At 39.0% G+C, this 22859-nt stretch overlaps 1 protein-coding gene across 1 annotated transcript in view; it reads left to right on the top strand.

Moving 5' to 3' along the window:
- COL21A1 (collagen type XXI alpha 1 chain) overlaps positions 1-22859 on the top strand; it is a 251131-nt gene that overhangs the window by 76248 nt on the left and 152024 nt on the right. The window contains exon 3 of the mRNA XM_055571783.1: positions 6566-7117. Within this exon, the coding sequence (XP_055427758.1) occupies positions 6566-7117 (552 nt within the window). The remainder of the gene's footprint in view (positions 1-6565; positions 7118-22859) is intronic.

The following is a 22859-nucleotide window of genomic DNA, read 5'->3' as shown; positions in this document are numbered from 1 at the left end:
AAGTTGGATGTCTGAAGCAGGGCACTCAAAGCCAGTGCTTTGGGACAAGCCAGAGGGATGGGGTGGGGAGGGCAGTGGGAGGGGGTCCAGGTTGGGGGAGAGGTGCATGTGCTCCCATAGCTGATTTGAGTCAATGTGTGGCAGGGGCCACCACAGTGTTGTGAAGTGATTGTCCTCCAACTAAAATAAATAAATAAAAAGTTTTAAAAAGAGTATTTATATTCATATTTTAAAACTCATAAATATAAGCTCTCTATTATAAATGAATTAATGTTCCTCTAACAGTAGAAAACAGGTTTGGCAACTTGATTCAACTTGACTTAACATTTATTAAAGCAATAATATTTAATGTTTGCATAACACTTTCATAGTTCACGCCACCCAAGCATTCCATGAGGTAGACACCCTTTGTATTTTGAGTGGGAAAAGAAATTCATAAACGGCACGGGCTTTGCACAGTGTCATACCTCTGGTTAGAGCTGCAGCTCATATTTGAGCCCTGCTTTTCATCTTCAGTGGGCTTCCCCGGGGGCTCAGACGGTAAAGAATCTGCCTGCTATGCAGGAAACCCGGGCTCAATCCCTGGGTCAGGAAGATCCCCTGGAGAAGGAAATGGCAACCCGCTGCAGTATTCTTGCCTGAAGAATTCCATGGACAGAGGAGCCTGGGGGGCTACAGTCCATGGGGTCGCAAAGAGTCAGACGTGACTGAGCGACTGGCACCAACACTTGTGTCTTCAGTGCATTCCTTTCCTGTGACTCTGGTGATCCGGCCTCTCTCACAAGGGGATCTCTCAGGGTGCTATTTCATCTGCGGTTTATAAATGGCAGCATTTGCTTTTGTGTCCGTCCTCTTGGGTAATCTTGCAGTTATGAAATATAGGCCCCATGGCTCTGGACTGGAGCAGAAAGGGCCAAGAATAACCCTGTACAAGTTTATGACCGCTGAATCAAGTGGTACACAAATACTCACACATCCAGGCACAACGTGCTTTGGAGCATCAAAGAAGGGCAACCTTGAAGAGCCAGCAAACACAGCCTTCCTGTCCTGTCTCTCCCTCAAAACACCAATAAAAGTGTAACCCTGTTGTCCTCACCCAGCTTCCAAAGATATCAGGAGAGCTGAGTTCCCTTGGGTTGGACAGTTTGTCTCTGGGCAGAATCCCGTTTCTGCAGTACCTGCCCTGAAGTCTGGTGACAGTCCCCATGACAGAGGTTACTGAAAGAGTGTCCTTCACAACCCTCTGCATGGCGACACCACCTCATCTGAGTAAAATCACACGACTTAAAATTTGTATCTCACTACCTCGACTCATCTCCTCCTCTTCCAATCATCCTCTCCAAGGGCATGGCATCCTTGTCCTGTGGGCCATAAGCAATAGTATTTTTGCCGCCTTAAGTGCAAAACTGAGAGAAGCAGGCAGCAAGTGCGGCTCTTCCGCCCTGTACTCTCTGCCGACCACAGAATCACCCGGACAAACCAGCGCGTCTATGGGGCTGGGTCTGTCTCTCACCTCCTGAACTTTGCACTTGCCTTCCTTCTGAGTAGAATGTCCTCCTCTTGACCTGGATAAAACTCTGCTTTCTGATCTCAGGTTGCCTGTCTGCTTTCCCACAAAACTACCCCTGACTTTCCACAGTTAGGTTGCCACCTCCTGTATGTTCTCATAATTCTTTTACTTTCTCTAACTAGCCCACTGTCTATCTTAATAGGCTGGGAGCTTTTAGAGATATCTCAGGTGTGTTTGAAGCCAGTCCTTAGAGAGCAGTTATTCACTATAAACACACTGAAAGAATGAAATAGGGTTAAAAGTGTGTTGTGTACTGTGGAAAAGAGAGTTAAGAAAGTTTTCGTTTTTCGTTCTTTTCACATGTGTACATCTGGATATAACTTGTGCCACAAATAGTCTTTTTTCTTGGTAGAACTCAAAGATGTGCTGATTTCAAATGATTCCTGGTATCTTAATAAGTCTTTAGTTTTATGGAGAAAGGAATGGCTTTATCCCTTTGCACTAGATTCACTTCACACGAGGAATGTTTTACTACATAAGTGGCTGAAGATGAGTGATCAGACCTTTAAACGTGCATTCTGTGTAGTACACAAATGACTGCTTTCATGATCTTGCTTCATATAAATTTTCTCAACTATATCAAGAATGTGTGTGCCTTTGCTGGCTAGTTGAGTCCTGAAGTTGGCAGAAAGTTTGTTTTTAGTTTCTTTCCCCTATTCATTGGTTTATATGTATTTTTATAAATATTTCACATTAACATTTATGGGTGAATTTAACTCAGATGACCATTATATCTACTACTGCGGGCAGGAATCCCTCAGAAGAAATGGAGTAGCCATCATGGTCAACAAAAGAGTTCGAAATGAAGTACTTGGATGCAATCTCAAAAACAACAGAATGATCTCTGTTTGTTTCCAAGGCAAACCATTCAACATCACAGTAATCCAAGTCTATGCCCCAACCAGTAATGCTGAAGAAGCTGAAGTTGAACGGTTCTATGAAGACCTACAAGACCTTTTAGAACTAACATCCAAAAAAGATGTCCTTTTCATTATAGGGGACTGGAATGCAAAAGTAGGAAGTCAAGAAACACCTGGAGTAACAGGCAAATTTGGCCTTGGAATATGGAATGAAGCAGGGCAAAGGCTAATAGAGTTTTGCCAAGAAAATGCACTGGTCATAGCAAACACCCTCTTCCAACAACACAAAAGAAGACTCTACACATGGACATCAGCAGATGGTCAATACTGAAATCAGATTGATTATATTCTTTGCAGCCAAAGATGGAGAAGCTCTATACAGTCAACAAAAACAAGACTGGGAGCTGACTGTGGCTCAGATCGTGAACTCCTTATTGCCAAATTCAGACTGAAATTGAAGAAAGTAGGGAAAACCACTAGACCATTCAGGTATGACCTAAATCAAATCCCTTATGATTATACAGTGGAAGTGAGAAATAGATTTAAGGGCCTAGATATGATAGATAGAGTGCCTGATGAACTATGGAATGAGGTTCATGACATTGTAGAGGAGACAGGGATCAAGACCATCCCCATGGAAAAGAAATGCAAAAAAGCAAAATGGCTGTCTGGGGAGGCCTTACAAATAGCTGTGAAAAGAAGAGAAGCGAAAAGCAAAGGAGAAAAGGAAAGATGTAAGCATCTGAATGCACAGTTCCAAAGAATAGCAAGAAGAGATAAGAAAGCCTTCCTCAGCGATCAATGCAAAGAACTAGAGGAAAAAAACAGAATGGGAAAGACTAGAGATCTCTTCAAGAAAATCAGAGACACCAAGGGAACATTTCCTGCAAAGATGGGCTCGATAAAGGGCAGAAATGGTATGGACCTAACAGCAGCAGAAGATATTAAGAAGAGGTGGCAAGAATACACAGAAGAACTGTACAAAAAAGATCTTCATGACCCAAATAATCACGATGGTGTGATCACTGACCTAGAGCCAGATATCCTGGAATGTGAAATCAAGTGGGCCTTAGAAAGCATCCCTACGAACAAAGCTAGTGGAGGTGATGGAATTCAGGTTGAGCTATTTCAAATCCTGAAAGATGATGCTGTGAAAGTGCTGCACTCAATATGCCAGCAAATTTGGAAAACTCAGCAGTGGCCACAGGACTAGAAAAGGTCAGTTTTCATTCCAATTCCAAAGAAAGGCAATGCCGAAGAATACTCAAACTACCGCACAATTGCACTCATCTCACATGCTAGTAAAGTAATGTTCAAAATTCTCCAAGCCAAGCTTCAGCAATACATGAACCATGAACTTCCAGATATTCAGGCTGGTTTTAGAAAAGGCAGAGGAACCAGAGAGCAAATTACCAACATCTGCTGGATCATCGAAAAAGCAAGAGAGTCCCAGAAAAACATCTATTTCTGCTTTATTGACTATGCCAAAGCCTTTGACTGTGTGGATCACAATGAACTGTGGACAATTCTGAAAGAGATGGGAATAGCAGACCACCTGACCTGCCTCTTGAGAAATTTGTATGCAGGTCAGGAAGCAACAGTTAGAACTGGACATGGAACAACAGGCTGGTTCCAAATAGGAAAAGGAGTACGTCAAGGCTGTATACTGTCTACACTGATATTTAACTTCTATGCAGAGTACATCATGAGAAACGCTGGGCAGGAAGAAGCACACGCTGGAATCAAGATTGCCTGGAGAAATATCAATAACCTCAGATATGCAGATGACACCACCCTTATGGCAGAAAGTGAAGAGGAACTCAAAAGCCTCTTGATGAAAGTGAAAGTGGAGAGTGAAAAAGTAAGATCATGGCATCTGGTCCCATCACTTCATGGGAAATAGATGGGGAAACAGTGGAAACAGTGTCAGACTTTATTTTTCTGGGCTCCCAAATCACTGCAGATTGTGACTGCAGCCATGAAATTAAAAGACGCTTACTCCTTGGAAGGAAAGTTATGACCAACCTAGATAGCATATTCAAAAGCAGAGACATTACTTTGCCAACAAAGGTCTGTATAGTCAAGGCTATTGTTTTGCCAGTGGTATGTATGGATGTGAGAGTTGGACTGTGAAGAAGGCTGAGCGCCTAAGAATTGATGCTTTTGAACTGTGGTGTTGGAGAAGACTCTTGAGAGTCCCTTGGACTGCAAGGAGATCCAACCAGTCCATTCTGAAGGAGATCAGGCCTGGGATTTCTTTGGAAGGAATGATGCTAAAGCTGAAACTCCATTACTTTGGCCACCTGATGCGAAGAGTTGACTCATTGGAAAAGACTCTGATGCTGGGAGGGATTTGGGGCAAGAGGAGAAGGGGATGACAGAGAATGAGATGGCTGGATGGCATCATTGACTCGATGGACGTGAGTCTGAGTGAACTCCGGGAGTTGGTGATGGACAGGGAGGCCTGGCGTGCTGCAATTCATGGGGTCGCAAATAGTCGGACATGACCGAGCGACTGAACTGAACTGAACTGAAACATATTTAATTGATAATGATGTTAGTGTATAGCTGAAAATGATGCATTTATTTATTAAAAAATTTTGTGGTTTGATTTATTCTCTTGTTAAATAGAATAAAATGTTGCTTTATAACAATACCTGCCCCTTCAAAGAGATATCTAGATGTCATATTCATATGTAGCACCCATTTTTTTGTTTTTATTTATCATTTAAAAAATTTATTTATTTTAATTGGAGGATAATTGCTTTACAATGTTGTGTTGGTTTCTGCCATACATCCATATGAGTCAGTCACAGGTATGCATGTTACCCCTCCCTCTTGAACCTCCCTGCCAACTCCCATCCCATCCCACCCCTCTAGGTTGTCATAGGTCACTGGGTTTGAGCTCCCTGCCTCATACAGCAAATCCCCACTGGTTATCTGTTTGACATATGGTAATTGTAAATGTAAATGTGCACACATTTGTAAATGTACATATGTTCTGATGCTATTCTCTCAGTCTGTCCCACCCTTTCCTTCCTCTACTCTGTCTACAAGTCTGTTCTCTATGTCTATGTCTGCACTGAAAATGGAAGTGCAAGTCGCTCAGTTGTGTCTGACTCTCTGCGACTCCATGGACTGGCCTGCCAGGCTCCTCTGTCCATGGGATTCTCCAGGCAAGAGCACTGGAGTGGGTAGCCTTTCCCTTCTCCAGGGCATCCTCCCAACCCAGGGATCAAAGCAAGGTCTCCCGCATTGAGGTCAGATCTTTACCACCTGAGCCTCCAGGGAAGCCCTCCAGGTCAGTCTCCACTGCTGCCCTGCAAACTGGGTCATCTGCACCATCTTTCTAGATCCCATATATATGCATTAATATAGGAGATTTGTGTTTATCTTTCTGACTTCACTGTGTATAACAGGCTCCAGGTTCATCCAACTCATTAGAACTATCTCAAGTGTGTTCCTTTACATGACTGAGTAATACTCCATTGTGTATACATGCCACAACTTCTTTATCCATTCATCTGTCAATGGACATCTAGGTTGCTTCCATGTCCTAGCTATTGTAAACAGTGCTGCAATGAACATTGGGGTACATGTGTCTTTTTCAGTTATGGTTTCCTCAGAGTATATGCCCAATAGTGTGATTGTTGGGTTATATGGTAGTTTTATTCCTGGTTTTTTAAAGAATCTCCATACTATTCTCCATAGTGGGCTATATCAATTTACATTCCCACCAACAATGCAAGCATCCATTTTTTAATGTCTGATTTTAAAGCTGATTCACTCATTAATCCCTAAAATAAGATAATTCAAAAATATCAACAAAAGTCATAGCCCTCATTTATAAAGAATTTTCATGAGTTAAGCAGTATGTCATATTAATCTTCACAAAACTCTTATAAACTGCTTACTATATCTTTTACTTTAAAAATTTTCAGCTTTATTGAGGTATTCAATATAATTGATATGTAAAATTGTACGATATATAAAGTATACACTGTGGTGACTTTATATACATATACATTGTGAAAGGATTCCCCAATCTGGTTAATGAAAAATTCATGCATTTGAAAACCTTCCTTTCTGTTTTTTCTTTAACACATGTACTCTGATGATTTTCTTTCTCACTTAGGTTGTCGTACTGCTCCGACAGATTTAGTTTTCATCTTGGATGGCTCTTACAGTGTTGGCCCAGAAAACTTTGAAATAGTGAAAAAGTGGCTTGTCAATATCACAAAGAACTTTGACATAGGACCAAAGTTTATTCAGGTTGGAGTGGTCCAGTACAGTGACTACCCTGTCCTGGAGATCCCCCTGGGGAGCCATGAATCGGGAGAGAACTTGATGGCAGCCATGGAGTCAATACACTACTTGGGAGGAAACACACGGACTGGAAAGGCCATCCAGTTTGCCCTTGATTACCTTTTTGCCAAGTCCGCACGGTTTCTGACTAAGATCGCAGTAGTCCTTACGGATGGGAAATCCCAAGATGAAGTCAAGGATGCTGCAGAAGCAGCAAGAGACAGTAGAATAACGTTGTTTGCCATTGGTGTTGGGTCAGAAACAGAAGAGGCAGAACTTAGAGCTATTGCCAACAAGCCTTCATCCACCTATGTGTTTTATGTGGAAGACTACATTGCAATATCCAAAATAAGGGAGGTGATGAAGCAGAAACTTTGTGAAGGTAAGCCTTAATATAATGTGGAAACAAGTAAGAATGACAGTCTCTTACAGTTTTGTATAACCTGTTCATTTACAGTGGGGGAGATGGTTATATTCAATGTCAGAGGAGTTAAGTCAGAACTGAAGTGAGCACACATTTCTATGTTAGAGTTATTTTGGATAAATTTTGTTTTTGGGAACAATTGCTTTCTTGTAAAATCTACAGTTGGAGGATATAATATTTTGCGATTTGTGTGTGTGTGTGTTTTTCTTTCAGATACAATGTGTTTATTGTGGAGGTTAGATAAAGTTGAGATACATAAAGAATGAAAGTATATGTAAATCATGTATGATTATATCACTCCTGTTAGCAAGGTTTCTGCCTTTTCCATTCTAGTCTTTTTTGATTTCAGAGTGTTTGAGAGTTTATTCATGTGCCTGAATAAGGATGTGTGTGTGTGTGTGCGCGCGCGCCCTTATTCAGTTGTGTCTGACTGTTTGTGATCCCATGGACTGTAGCCTGCCAAGCTCCTCGGTCCATGGGATTCTCCAGGCAAAAATATTGGAGTGGGTAGCCATTCCCTTCTCCGGGGAATCTTCCCAATCCAAGGATCGAACCCAAGTTTCCTGCATTGCAAGTGAATTCTTTATTGTCTGAGCCACCTGGAAAGACTGCCTAAATAAGGATAATATTGTATAGATAATTTCATACTCTCTTTTCATATTATTTATACCATATTACTATATTTATGATTTTAAACTATTAATATTATAGCATATAATCTTTTAAGAATATTTAAATTTTCTCCATTTTTGTATAGTTGGTTTATTCCTAAGTTTTTCTAATACAAATAACTGAATATTCCCGTACCTAATTGTGAATGGGAATTAAAGAAAACAGAAAACAAATATCAAATTACGAACATTTTTAAAACTTTTGAAGAGTCTTAAAAACTTTACTTGAGAAAAACAAACTCCCACCAGCAATGAGGAAACCTTTGAAAATATAGTGCTTGCTAGTCTATTAATTATGTTTACATCATTCCATTAAATACTGGAGTTAACTAAGTTTACATCATCCCATAAAATATAGGAAAGTTCCAATTTTTGGTAAACATTAAAGCTGTTAGAGTACAGACATGCTTGTGTTCACATTATTTGGGGGAGGATAATTTATTCATATCATTTATTTTTAATATTATAGGCATTTAATGTGCCATCTACCTAAAATCATATTCATGCAAATGGAAATGTTTTTTCCAAGTTTACCTACAAAAAATCTAAAAATTGTTTGGTTCACTTTTGATAGAAAAATTTCTACATGATTGTGACTTAGAAAACAACTTAGTTTCTTTATTTTCTTTGTATTTGAGGGGACTGTGGTAGAGAAAAACACTTCAGAGCTTTTTAGATTATCTACTAATATTTTAAGAAACCACTACAAACCAAAGAGCATAGAAAATTAAGTATTTTCTATAATAAAAAATTTTAAAAAGTTACTAATAAGTAGATACAAATGCTCAGTACAGTTATTCTTTTTATGAGTCTCTAACAGTAAGACTGTTGACTTTTATTGTGTTGAACAGGTCAAAGGAATTTGGATTTTTTTAAAATTAATTAATTAATAATTATTTTACTTTACAATATTGTATTGGTTTTGCCATACATCAACATGCATCCGCCACGGGTGTACATGTGTTCCCCATCCTGAACCCCCCTCCCACCTCCCTCCCCATACCATCCCTCTGGGTCATCCCAGTGCACCAGCCCCAAGCTTCCTGTATCCTGCATCGAACCTGGGCTGGCGATTTGTTTCTTATATGATATTATACATGTTTTAATGCCATTTTCCCAAATTATCCCCCCCTCCCCCTCTCCCACAGAGTCCAAAAGACTGTTCTATACATCTGTGTCTCTTTTGCTGTCCTGCATACAGGGTTGTCGTTAACCATCTTTCTAAATCAAAGGAATTTAGATTTTTAATGTGTTGTTGGATTAGTTAGAAATCTTTCACTTTGAAGTTAAGTATACTTCATTATTAAAATAGACTTTCCATGGTAAAATTACGCTTACCATTCATTTTAATCCTAAAATATAAATTTGATTAAATGTCTGTTTAGTATTTGTTTCATAGACTTTTCCTGAAGATCTGTATTTTCATAAATGCGTTCTCTGTATTTAAATTTTTAAAACTACACATGAACGAGTAGCTGTGTGTAAAGGGGTAAAGCTTTTTTCAGCTAAAATGTCTGATCTGTGAAAAAAAATCAAATTTGAAATCTTGCCAAATATTTCTTCATCCACACTCAGAAAAAGAATGTAAGTAATGTCTGTGTCTATTCAGTTCACATATGCACTGTACAATAGACATCTTTTAAAATGTACATTTTGAAGTTGTACTTGTGGAAGATATGAGTTTTTTTACACTTGACATTTCATACTGTATTACACAGTGTGATTAATGCACTAAATTAAAGCACTGCTGTATTGCAGCAGCCTCAAATTATATATATTATATAATTAACATTATATATGTTAGATTATTTGACTTCTACTTGGAGAAGGCAATGGCAGCCCACTCCAGTACTCTTGCCTAGCAAATCCCATGGACCGAGGAGCCTGGTAGGCTGCAGTCCATTGGGTTGCTAAGAGTCGGACACGACTGAGTGACTTCACTTTTACTTTTCACTTTCATGCATTGGAGAAGGAAATGGCAACCCACTCCAGTGTTCTTGCCTGAAGAATCCCAGGGACAACGGAGCCTGGTGGGCTGCCGTCTATGGGGTTGCACAGAGTCAGACACGACTGAAGCGACTTAGCAGTAACTTCTGTTTTGAGGTGTTTAGCATATAGGGTTGTTCCCTTTTATATTCTACTGTTGATCCAGAATGAACAAAATATTATCCAACTCTTTGTTCCCACATAGATTATTTCATATTCATGAATTTACTGTTTCCTTGAAGGTGTATTGTTCAATATGTTCCTTATTTCAAGACCACCTAAAAGTGATGGAAAATGATTTCTTTATATATCGGAGAGTATTTCTTTCAACTTGGGCTTAGTTTGTCCTTTTTTAGTTCTTTTGACTTGTAAAGGTAGGCTATTTATTTGAAATCTTTATTATTTTTATTGCTATGAATGTCCTTCTCAGTACTGCTTTTGCTGCATCCCATATGTTTTGGTATGTAGTATTTTACGGTTTGTTTGTATCAAGATATCTTCTGTCAAATAAGTCAAATGCTTATTTGATTTAAGGATTGTTCAAGAGTGTATTAATTTCCATGTGTTTGTGAATTTTCCAGTTTTCCTCCTGGCATATTAATGAAAAATATTAATAAAATAAAATAATAAAATTATTTTAATATCATTCAGTTGTGGTTGGAAAATATACCTGGTATGATTTCAATCTTCTTAAATTTGTTAAGGCTTATTTATTTATTTATTTTTAACCTAACATGTATCCTGGAGACTGTTTCATCTGTGCTTGAGAAGAATGTATATTCTGCTGCTGTGGCCATGATGGGGGTAGGCAGTGTGTTCTATATATGCCTATTAGATTCATTTGGCCTAGACTGTTGTTCAAGCTCTTTTGTGGACCTTCTGTCTGAATATTCTGCTGCTGCTGCTGCTCTGCTAAGTCACCTCAGTTGTGTCCGACTCTGTGAGACCCCATAGACAGCAGCCCACCAGGCTCCCTCGTCCCTGGGATTCTCCAGGCAAGAACACTGGAGTGGGTTGCCATTTCCTTCTCCAATGCGTGAAAGTGAAGAGTGAGAGTGAAGTTGCTCAGTCATGTCCGACTCCTAGCGACCCCATGGACTGCAGCCTACCAGGCTCCTGCATCCATGGGATTTTCCAGGCAAGAGTACTGGAGTGGGGTGCCATTGCCTTCTCCGCTGAATATTCTATTCATTATTAAAACTGGAACATTGAAATCCCTTACTGTTATTGGGTTGCTGTCTACCCTTTCAGTTTTGTCAATGTTTGCCTCATATATTTAGGTGCTGTAATGTTGATTGCATATATATTTATAATTCGTATGTTTTACTGGCAAATTAACCAATTTTTATTTTATATATATATAAAATAAAAATTGGTTAATTGGCGTGAAGTGGTTTTGATTTGCATTTCTCTGATAATGAGTGATGTTGAGCATCTTTTCATGTGTTTGTTAGCCATCTGTATGTCATCTTTGGAGAAATGTCTATTTAGTTCTTTGGCCCATTTTTTGATTGGGTCATTTATTTTTCTGGAATTGAGCTGTAGGAGTTGCTTGTATATTTTTGAGATTAATTGTTTGTCAGTTGCTTCATTTGCTATTATTTTCTCCCATTCTGAAGGCTGTCTTTTCACCTTGCTTACAGTTTCCTTTGTTGTGCAGAAGCTTTTAAGTTTAATTAGGTCGCATTTGTTTATTTTTGCTTTTATTTCCAATATTCTGGGAGATGGGTCATAGAGGATCCTGCTGTGATGTATGTCGGAGAGAGTTTTGCCTATGTTCTCCTCTAGGAGTTTTATAGTTTCTGGTCTTACGCTTAGATCTTTAATCCATTTTGAGTTTATTTTTGTGTATGGTGTTAGAAAGTGTTCTAGTTTCATTCTTTTACAAGTGGTTGACCAGTTTTCCCAGCACCACTTGTTAAAGAGATTGTCTTTTCTCCATTGTATATTCTTGCCTCCTTTGTCAAAGATAAGGTGTCCCTAGGTGCGTGGATTTATCTCTGGGCTTTCTATTTTGTTCCATTGATCTATATTTCTGTCTTTGTGCCGGTACCATACTGTCTTGATGACTGTGGCTTTGTAGGAGAGCCTGAAGTCAGGCAGGTTGATTCCTCCAGTTCCATTCTTCTTTCTCAAGATTGCTTTGGCTATTCGAGGTTTTTGTATTTCCATACAAATTGTGTAATTATTTGTTCTAGCTCTGTGAAGAATACTGTTGGTAGCTTGATAGGGATTGCATTGATCTTTAAATTGCTTTGGGTAGTATACTCATTTTCACTATATTGATTCTTCCAATCCATGAACATGGTATATTTCTCCATCTGTTAGTGTCCTCTTTGATTTCTTTCACCAGTGTTTTATAGTTTTCTATATATAGGTCTTTAGTTTCTTTAGGTAGATATATTCCTAAGTATTTTATTCTTTTTGTTGCAATGGTGAATGGAATTGTTTCCTTAATTTCTCTTTCTATTTTCTCATTATTAGTGTATAGGAATGCAAGGGATTTCTGTGTGTTGATTTTATATCCTGCAACTTTACTATATTCATTGATTAGTTCTAGTAATTTTCTGGTGGAGTCTTTAGGGTTTTCTATGTAGAGGATCATGTCATCTGCAAACAGTAAGAGCTTTACTTCTTCTTTTCCGATTTGGATTCCTTTTATTTCTTTTTCTGCTCTGATTGCTGTGGCCAAAACTTCCAAAACTGTGTTGAATAGTAATGGTGAAAGTGGGCACCCTTGTCTTTTTCCTGACTTTAGGGGAAATGCTTTCAATTTTTCACCACTGAGGATACTGTTTGCTGTGGTTTTGTCATATATAGCTTTTATTATGTTAAGGTATGTTCCTTCTATTCCTGCTTTCTGGAGAGTTTTTTTTTTTTTTAATCATAAATGGATGTTGAATTTTGTCAAAGGCTTTCTCTGCATCTATTGAGATAATCATATTGTTTTTATTTTTCAATTTGTTAATGTGATGTATTACATTGATCGATTTGCGGATATTGAAGAATCCTTGCATCCCTGGGATAAAGCCCACTTGGTCATGGTGTATGATCTTTTTAATGTGCTGTTGGATCCTGATTGCTAGAATTTTGTTAAGGATTTTTGCATCTGTGTTCATCAGTGATATTGGCCTGTAGTTTTCTTTATTTGTGGCATCTTTGTCAGGTTTTGGTATTAGGGTGATGGTGGCCTCATAGAGTTTGGAAGTTTACCTTCCTCTGCAATTTTCTGGAAGAGTTTGAGCAGGATAGGTGTTAGCTCTTCTCTAAATTTTTGGTAGAATTCAGCTGTGAAGCCGTCTGGACCTGGGCTTTTGTTTGCTGGAAGATTTCTGATTACAGTTTCAATTTCCGTGCTTGTGATGGGTCTGTTAAGATTATCTATTTCTTCCTGGTCCAGTTTTGGAAAGTTGTGCTTTTCTAAGAACTTAGAAAAGTTTGAACAAAAGAAATTTGTTCATTTCTTCCACGTTGTCCATTTTATTGGCATATAATTGCTGATAGCAGTCTCTTATGATCCTTTGTATTTCTGTGTTGTCTGTTGTGATCTCTCCATTTTCATTTCTAATTTTATTGGTTTGATTTTTCTCCCTTTGTTTCTTGATGAGTCTGGCTAATGGTTTGTCAATTTTATTTATCCTTTCAAAGAACCAGCTTTTGGCTTTGTTGATTTTTGCTATGGTCTCTTTTGTTTCTTTTGCATTTATTTCTGCCCTAATTTTTAAAATTTGTTTCCTTCTACTAACCCTAGGGTTCTTCATTTCCTCCTTTTCTAGTTGCTTTAGGTGTAGAGTTAGGTTATTTATTTTACTTTTTTTCTTGTTTCTTGAGGTATGCCTGTATTGCTATGAACTTTCCCCTTAGGACTGTTTTTACAGTGTCCCACAGGTTTTGGGTTGTTGTGTTTTCATTTTCATTTGTTTCTATGCAAATTTTGATTTCTTTTTTGATTTCTTCTGTGATTTATTGGTTATTCAGCAGCATGTTGTTCAGCCTCCATATGTTGGAATTTTTAATAGTTTTTCTCCTGTAATTGAGATCTAATCTTACTGCATTGTGGTCAGAAAAGATGCTTGGGATGATTTCAATTTTTTTGAATTTGCCAAGGCTAGATTTGTGGCCCAGGATGTGATCTATCCTGGAGAAGGTTCCGTGTGTGCTTGAGGAAAAGGTGAAATTTATTGTTTTGGGGTGAAATGTCTTATAGATATCAGTTAGGTCTAACTGGTCTATTGTATCATTTAAAGTTTGTATTTCCTTGTTGATTTTCTGTTTAGTTGATCTATCCGTAGGTGTGAGTGGGGTATTAAAGTCTCCCACTATTATTGTGTTATTGTTAATTTCCCCTTTCATACTTGTTAACATTTGTCTTACATATTGTGGTGCTCCTATGTTGGGTGCATATATATTTATAATTGTTATATCTTCTTCTTGGATTGATCCTTTGATCATTATGTAGTGTCCTTCTTTGTCTCTTTTCACAGCCTTTGTTTTAAAGTCTATTTTATCTGATATGAGTATTGCTACTCCTGCTTTCTTTTGGTCTCTATTTCCATGGAAAATCTTTTTCCAGCCCTTCACTTTCAGTCTGTATGTGTCCCCTGTTTTGAGGTGGGTCTCTTGTAGACAACATGTGTAGGGGTCTTGTTTTTGTATCCATTCAGCCAGTCTTTGTCTTTTGGTTGGGGCATTCAACCCATTTATGTTTAAGGTAATTATTGATAAGTATGATCCCATTGCCATTTACTTTATTGTTTTGGGTTCCAGTTTATACACCCTTTTTGTGTTTCCTGTCTAGAGAATATCCTTTAGCATTTGTTGGAGAGCTGGTTTGGTGGTGCTGAATTCTCTCAGCTTTTGCTTGTCTGTAAAGCTTTTGATTTCTCCTTCATATTTGAATGAGATCCTTGCTGGGTACAATAATCTGGGCTGTAGGTTATTTTCTTTCATCATTTTAAGTATGTCTTGCCATTCCCTCCTGGCTTGAAGAGTTTCTATTGAAAGATCAGCTGTTATCCTTATGGGTATTCCCTTGTGTGATATTTGTTGTTTTTCCCTTGCTGCTTTTAATATTTGTTCTTTGTGTTTGATCTTTGTTAATTTGATTAATATGTGTCTTGGGGTGTTTCGCCTTGGGTTTATCCTGTTTGGGCCTCTCTGGGTTTCTTGGACTTGGGTGATTATTTCCTTCCCCATTTTAGGGAAGTTTTCAACTATTATCTCCTCAAGTATTTTCTCATGGTCTTTCTTTTTGGCTTCTTCTTCTGGGACTCCTATGATTCGAATGTTGTAGCGTTTAATATTGTCCTGGATGTCTCTGAGATTGTCCTCATTTCTTTTAATTCGTTTTTCTGTTTTCCTCTCTGATTCATTTATTTCTACCATTCTATCTTCTAATTCACTAATCCTATCTTCTGCCTCTGTTATTCTATTTGTTGCCTCCAGAGTGTTTTTTGATCTCATTTATTGCATTATTCATTATATATTGACTCTTTTTTATTTCTTTTAGGTCCTTGTTAAACCTTTCTTGCATCTTCTCAATCCTTGTCTCCAGGATATTTATCTGTGATTCCATTTTAATTTCAAAATTTTGGATCATTTTCACTATCATTATTCGGAATTATCTCTTCCTCTTTTGTTTGGTTGGTGGGCATTTATCCTGTTCCTTTACTTTCTGGGTATTCCTCTGTCTCTTATCTTGTTTATATTGCTGAGTTTGGGGTATCCTTTCTGTATTCTGGCAGTTTGTGGAGTTCTCTTTATTGTGGCATTTCCTCGCTGTGTGTGGGTTTGTACAGGTGGCTTGTCAAGGTTTCTTGGTTAGGGAAGCTTGTGTCGGTGTTCTGGTGGGTGGAGCTGGATTTCTTCTCTCTGGAGTGCAATGAAGTGTCCAGTAATGAGTTATGAGATGTCTATGGTTTTGTAGTAACTTTGGGCAGCCTGTATATTGGAGCTCAGGGCTGTATTCCTGTGTTGCTGGAGAATTTGCATGGTATGTCTTGTTCTGGTACTTGTTGGCCCTTGTGTGGTGCTTGGTTTCAGTGTAGGTATGGAGGCGTTTGATGAGCTCCTGTCAATTTATGTTCCCTGGAGTCAGGAACTCCCTGGAGTCAGGGTTTGGACTTAAGCCTCCTGCTTCCAGTTTTCAGTCTTATTTTTACAGTAGTCTCAAAACTTATCCTTCTATACAGCACCATTGATAAAACATCTAGGTTAAAGATGAAAAGTTTCTCCACAGTGAGGGACACCCAGAGAGGTTCACAGAGTTATATGGAGAAGAGAAGAGGAGGAGGGAGTTGGAGGTGACCTGAATGAGATGAGGTGGAATCAATAGAGGAGAGAGCAGGCTAGCCAGTAATCACTTCCTTATGTACACTCCACAACTGGACTGCTCAGAGATGTTCACAGAGTTATATAGAGAAGAAAAGAGGGAGGAAGGAGACAGAGGTGGCCAGGAGGATAAAAGGGGGGAATGAAAAGAAGAGAGACAGATCCAGCCAGTAATCAGTTCCCTAAGTGTTCTCCACCGTCTGGAACACACAGAAATTCACAGAGTTGGGTAGAGCAGAGAGGGGTTAGGGAGGAGACACAGGCGACCTGGTGGAGAAAATAGAGAGTCCAAAGTGGGAGAGAGCAGTCAAGCCAGTAATCTTGCTCCCAAGTAAAAATGGGTACTGAAGATTGGGTTCTTAAAGGTACAAAAGTGATAACAAATACCAAAAAGCAAAAATTAAAAATCTAGAGTACAGTTTGGAATTTCAAAAATAAAATGTTAAAGAAAAGAAGAAGAAAAAGAAAGAGAAAAAAAAATCACAAAAATTATATATATATTAAAAAATATAGGTACAAAATTGATAACAAATACCAAAAAGCAAAAATTAAAAAATCTAGAGTAGTGTTTGGAATTTCAAAAATAAAATGTTAAAGAAAAGAAGAAGAAAAAGAAAGAGAAAAAAAAGTCACAAAATTATATATATATATAAAAATATAGGTACAAAATTGATAACAAATACCAAAAAGCAAAAATTAAAAATCTAGAGTTTGGAATTTCAGAAATACAATGTTAAAGAAAAGAAGAAGAAAAAGAAAGAGAAAAAAAAGTCACAAAAATTATATATATAAAAAAATAGGTACAAAATTGATAACAAATACCAAAAAGCAAAAATTAAAAATCTAGAGTTTGGAATTTCAGAAATACAATGTTAAAGAAAAGAAGAAGAAAAAGAAAGAGAAAAAAAAGTCACAAAAATTATATATATAAAAAAATAGGTACAAAATTGATAACAAATACCAAAAAGCAAAAATTCAAAATCTAGAGTAGAGTTTGGAATTTCAAAAATACAATGTTAAAGAAAAGAAGAAAAAAAAAAGAAAGAGAAAAAAAAGTCACAAAAATTATAAAATATATATATATGAAGTTTGCTTTTTAAAAAAAAGGGTCTTTTTTTTTTTTGCAAAGTAATCAGATCAGATCAGTCACTCAATCGTGTCCGACTCTTTGCGACCCCATGAATCACAGCACGCCAGGCCTCCCTGTCCATCACCAACTCCCGAAGTTCACTCAGACTCACGTCCATCGAGTCAGTGATGCCATCCAGCCATCTCATCCTCTGTTGTCCCCTTCTCTTCTTGCCCCCAATCCCTCCCAGCATCAGAGTCTTTTCCAATGAGTCAACTCTTCGCATCAGGTGGCCAAAGTACTGGAGTTTCAGCTTTAGCATCATTCCTTCCAAAGAAATCCCAGGGCTGATCTCCTTCAGAATGGACTGGTTGGATCTCCTTGCAGTCCAAGGGACTCTCAAGAGTCTTCTCCAACACCACAGTTCAAAAGCATCAATTCTTCAGCACCCAGCCTTCTTCACAGTCCAACTCTCACATCCATACATGACCACAGGAAAAACCATAGCCTTGACTAGACAAACCTTTGTTGGCAAAGTAATGTCTCTGCTTTTGAATATGCTAACTAGGTTGGTCGTAACTTTCCTTCCAAGGAGTAAGAGTCTTTTAATTTCATGGCTGCAGTCACCATCTGCAGTGATTTTGGAGCCCAGAAAAATAAAGTCTGACACTGTTTCCACTGTTTCCCCATCTATTTCCCATGAAGTGATGGGGCTAGATGCCATGATCTTCATTTTCTGAATGTTGAGTTTTAAGCCAACTTTTTCACTCTCCACTTTCACTTTCATCAAGAGGCTTTTGAGTTCCTCTTCACTTTCTGCCATAAGGATGGTGTCATCTGCATATCTGAGGTTATTGATATTTCTCCCGGCAACCTTGATTCCAGCTTGTGTTTCTTCCAGTCCAGCGTTTCTCATGATGTACTCTGCATAGAAGTTAAATAAGCAGGGTGACAATATACAGCCTTGACATACTCCTTTTCCTATTTGGAACCAGTCTGTTGTTCCATGTCCAGTTCTAACTGTTGCTTCCTGACCTGCATACAAATTTCTCAAGAGGCAGATCAGGTGGTCTGGTATTCCCATCTCTTTCAGAATTTTCCACAGTTGATTGTGATCCACACAGTCAAAGGCTTTGGCATAGTCAATACAGCAGAAATAGATGTTTTTCTGGAACTCTCTTGCTTTTTCCATGATCCAGTGGATGTTGGCAATTGGATCTCTGGTTCCTCTGCCTTTTCTAAAACCAGCTTGAACATTAGGAAGTTCATGGTTCACATATTGCTGAAGCCTGGCTTGGAGAATTTTGAGCATTACTTTACTAGCATGTGAGATGAGTGCAATTGTGCGGTAGTTTGAGCATTCTTTGGCATTGCCTTTCTTTGGGATTGGAATGAAAACTGACCTTTTCCAGTCCTGTGGCCACTGCTGAGTTTTCCAAATTTGCTGGCATATTGAGTGTAGCACTTTCACAGCATCATCTTTCAGGATTTGGAATAGCTCAACTGGAATTCTATCACCTCCACTAGCTTTGTTCATAGTGATGCTTTCTAAGGCCCACTTGACTTCACATTCCAGGACGTCTGGCTCTAGTAGGTTATAAAAGTGAAAATTAAAGGAATAATAGAGGACTTAAAATTTTTTTTAAAAATTTAAAAAAAAAAAGAAAGAAAGAATGATCGTAAAAATAGTAAAAATATATCTAGGACTTTCTCTGGTGGTGTTTTGGGTTTTGTGGGGTCAGTTCATTTTCAGCTAGTTCCTTGGTCCGGCTTATATTTCTCAAGATCTATAGGCCCCTTCCTATGTAGTTGGTACTAACGACAGGGTTTTACTGTATTGCACCTGTCCCTTCCAAGGCGGTTCCCTCTATTTTAGCTTCTTCTGTTTGCTGGTCTCTTCAGTGTCTAATTTCCGTCCTGACACAAAGGGGGTGGTGGTGGACACTTTTTTTTTTTTTTTTTTAGGCTCACTTGTTCAGTGGTGCTGTGGGTAGGGAGGGACGCTGCAAACAAATAACACTGGCGTGTGCTCACAGTGCCTCAGCCACACTGGGCCTACCCCCACTCACGGCGTGTGTACCCTCCCTGCCCACACTGCTCAGGCTCTAGGTTGCTCTGCTGGGAACCATCCGAGGCTGGCCCTGGGCTGCATGCACCTGCCAGGTCTAAGCCACTCAGGTTCAGGCACTCGGGTAGTCTTCAGAGGCGCAGACTCAGTTGGGCCTGCGTTTTGTGCCCTTCCCAGGTCCGAGCTGCTCAGGTGATGAGGTGTTTGGTGAGCGCGGTCGCTGAGACTTATCGCCTCCCTGCCGCTCGGTTTTCTGGGTGTACAACCAGTGCACCTTCTCAGGCAGATGTTGACCATCCAGAACCCCAAGAAGTTTTAGTTAGCAAAGAAGCCTGCTTACAGTTTTGTAGATAATGTCTCTCTGGGGCTGCGATTGCCCCCTTCCAGCTCTGGCTGCCTGTCACTGGAGGGGGATGGTCTGCAGCCAGCTATCTCTGTTCAGTCCTTTGTTCTGTGCATGGGCCCGGCGGTGTCTTAGTTTAGGGCTGGCTTTTCGTGTGGTATTTATCCCACAGTCTGGTTTGCTAGCCCAAGTTAGTTCGCTCAGATAGCGCTTGGGGCATTCAGGCCAGATCCTTACTCTAAGCAATGCAGCCCGCGCCTCCCTGCCCAGTCCCCTCTTGCTAGTGGCAGGTGCAGGCGTCTGCGTTGCTTCTCCACTGGGGGAGTTACCGTTGGGCTCGTAATCTGTGGGTTTTAATTGTTTATTTATTTTTCCTCCCTGTTATGTTGCCCTCTGTGCTTCCAAGGCTCAGCACAGATTTGGCAGTGAGAAAGTTTCCTGGTGTTTGGAAACTTCTCTCTTTTTAAGACTCCCTTCCTGGGATGGAGCTCCATCCCTCCCTCTTTTGTCTCTTTTTTTGTCTTTTATATTTTTTCCTACCTCCTTTCGAAGACAATGGGCTGCTTTTCTGGGTGCCTGATGTCCTCTGCCGGCTTTCAGAAGTTGTTTTGTGGAATTTACTCGGCATTTAAATGTTCTTTTGATGAATTTGTGAGGGAGAAAGTGCTCTCCCCGTCCTATTCCTCCACCATCTTAGCTCCTCCTTGCCCTGTACACTTTTTAATGATGCCAAAAATTATATCATCTTATACTGTGTATCCATTAATATATTTTCACAGTTTTCTATATCAGAATTAAAAGTGATTTAAATACCACTGTTATAGTGTTACAGAATTCTGAATATGTCTCTATATTTACCTTTACCAGCAAATTCTATACTTGCCAGTGCTTTCTTATTGCTGCTTAATATCCTTTCAATTTGAAGGACCTCCCTAGTATTTCTTGTTAGGTAGGCCTAGTGGTGATGAGCTTTTTCTTAATCTAGAAAAGTATTTATTTTTCTTTCTAGTTTGAATGACAGGTTTGCCAGGTATGTTATTTTTGGTTGGCAGTTTTTTTCTTTGAACACTTTGAATACAGTATACCATTCCTTTGTGGCCTGCAATATTTCTACTCAGAAATCTGGTGATTGGATTATGGGGTACCCTGTACAGAATGAATTGCTTTTCTGTTAGTGATTTTAAAGTTCTCTCTTTATCCTTGTTTTTGAAAATTTGATTATAATGTGTCTGGATGTGGATTTCTTTCAGTTCTTGAATATCTGGATGTCTGCTTCCTTTCCTAGATTTGAGAATTTTTTGGCTATTATTTATTTAAATAAGCTCTGCTTCTTTATCTCTTCTTCTTCTGCAACTCCTATAGTCTATATATTGGTCTACTAGATGGTGGGCATGAGTCATTTAGGCTTTCTTCAATTTTTGTCATTCTTTAAAATTTTTGATCCTCTACCTGGATAATTTCAAAGGACCTGTCTTCAAGTCTACTGATACTTTCTTCTACTTGATCAAGGCTGACTTTTAACCCCCCTAGTCAGTTTTCTGGTTCAATTATTGTGTTTTTCTGCTCCAAAATTTCTGTTTGGTTCTCCTTTATATTTTCTTTTTATTGCTATTCTCATTTTGTTCATGTGTCATGTTCTTGAGCTCATAAAGCATCTCATGATGGTTATTTTAAACTCTTTGTCAGATAACATACTTCTGTTTCTTCAGGGTCAGTATCTGGAGAGTTATTATGGTCCTTTGATTAAGTCATATATCTCATAGTTTTGTCTTGAGATTCACACATTTGAAAAAGCAATCACTTTTACCAGTCTTTACCAACAGGCTTTGCCCAGTGGAAGTCTGTTAGCAATCAGCCTGGCTAGAGATTTTGAAACCATTTTTGGAGGGAAGTGATTTATTTGGGATTGTGTAAGAAATTTGTTAATTAGTGAGACAAGTTTCTTTTTCAGAAACTAATAATCTTTCACTCCATTTGGTATCTTCCTGTAACACTTCAAGTCCTCTAGTTTTACACATTTCCCCCCTCTTCCTTGTTCTTAGTGGTCACTACGTGTCCAGGTGTGCTGGTTCCTTGTCAGCATCATTAGTTAGGTGAGACCAATATCATTCCCTCAGGCAGCCCTTTGAAAAGCTGGGATGCTGGATACATCTCCACTCTTTTCTCTTCCTGCGGGAGAAGCTTCAAGTCGTGTGTCTTCTCACCATGCAGAGTCATGTCACAACAAGCCACCCTCACACTCTTATTTGTTTTCTGCAGTCCCCAGGCATTCAATTGATTCAGGTTCCATCAGGGCTGCAAATGAGTCAAGACAGAAACCAGTCTCTCCATCTCTCCAGTCTCTCTGAAAGCTGGAGCATTAGACGCATGCTCCATTTTTCTTTCTTCCTCACTGGGGAGTCATTATAAGCAAGGGCATCTCTCTTGGCACTTATTTGTGTCATCCTGGAGAGGGAACTGATGTGGCCAGGGTGAAATCACTCTTATTGCCTACTTCAAGATGTTATTCTTATTTTTGTGCTCATCTGGGGAACTTCAACTTCCTGACTTGAATATGGAATGTTCATAAAGATATTTTGGCCCATAGATCATTGTTAAATCAGCATTTCAGTTAGAGAATGGTTGTCGTGACTTTCTATTCTGCTGTCTTGCTGACATCATTCTTTTGTTGTTATGAGTCAGCTAAGCATGGCCTGATGCAATAGAATGAGGAGGGAAAAGAAAGTGATTTCCCCTTGTGCTTTGGGAGGTACCATCCTTAAGTATCTACAAGGGCTTCCAATAGCTTGTGTCTTGAAGGACTTTGTTTCAGGACCCATATTTTGATTCAGGTGAGCTGAACTCACCTGTGCACAGAAGACAGTTAAAAGAGCAGAACCTGGAAACAGCCTGTGTATTCTTACCATTCCTTTTTCCACCATCATGATTCTTGGATGAAGCAGGAAATGTATCTGTTTCTTAAAAGAGTATATGGTGTGGACTCAACAGGGACCAGAAGTCAGAAGGCAATTAGCTGTGTAAATGTAGCCATATGTTCTTAGAGAGGTGAGAGGGGAGTAAGAAAGAGAGCTGGCTTCCCTAAGTGGAACTTTGGTGTCTTTCATCCCAAAAAGCACTGGGGCTTTTTTTCCTTCCAGTGCTTTCTACCATGGTGTACTTTAATTTGGAATGATGTTCAGGACTTCTGAATTTCTTTTCCTCTTGTTGGAATTATTCACATTTTGGATGACTCT

The sequence above is a fragment of the Bubalus kerabau genome, chromosome 3 (assembly GCF_029407905.1).
Source record: "Bubalus kerabau isolate K-KA32 ecotype Philippines breed swamp buffalo chromosome 3, PCC_UOA_SB_1v2, whole genome shotgun sequence".
In the NCBI taxonomy this organism is placed as follows: Eukaryota; Metazoa; Chordata; class Mammalia; order Artiodactyla; family Bovidae; genus Bubalus; species Bubalus kerabau.
This window is presented reverse-complemented; position numbering and strand designations above follow the sequence as displayed.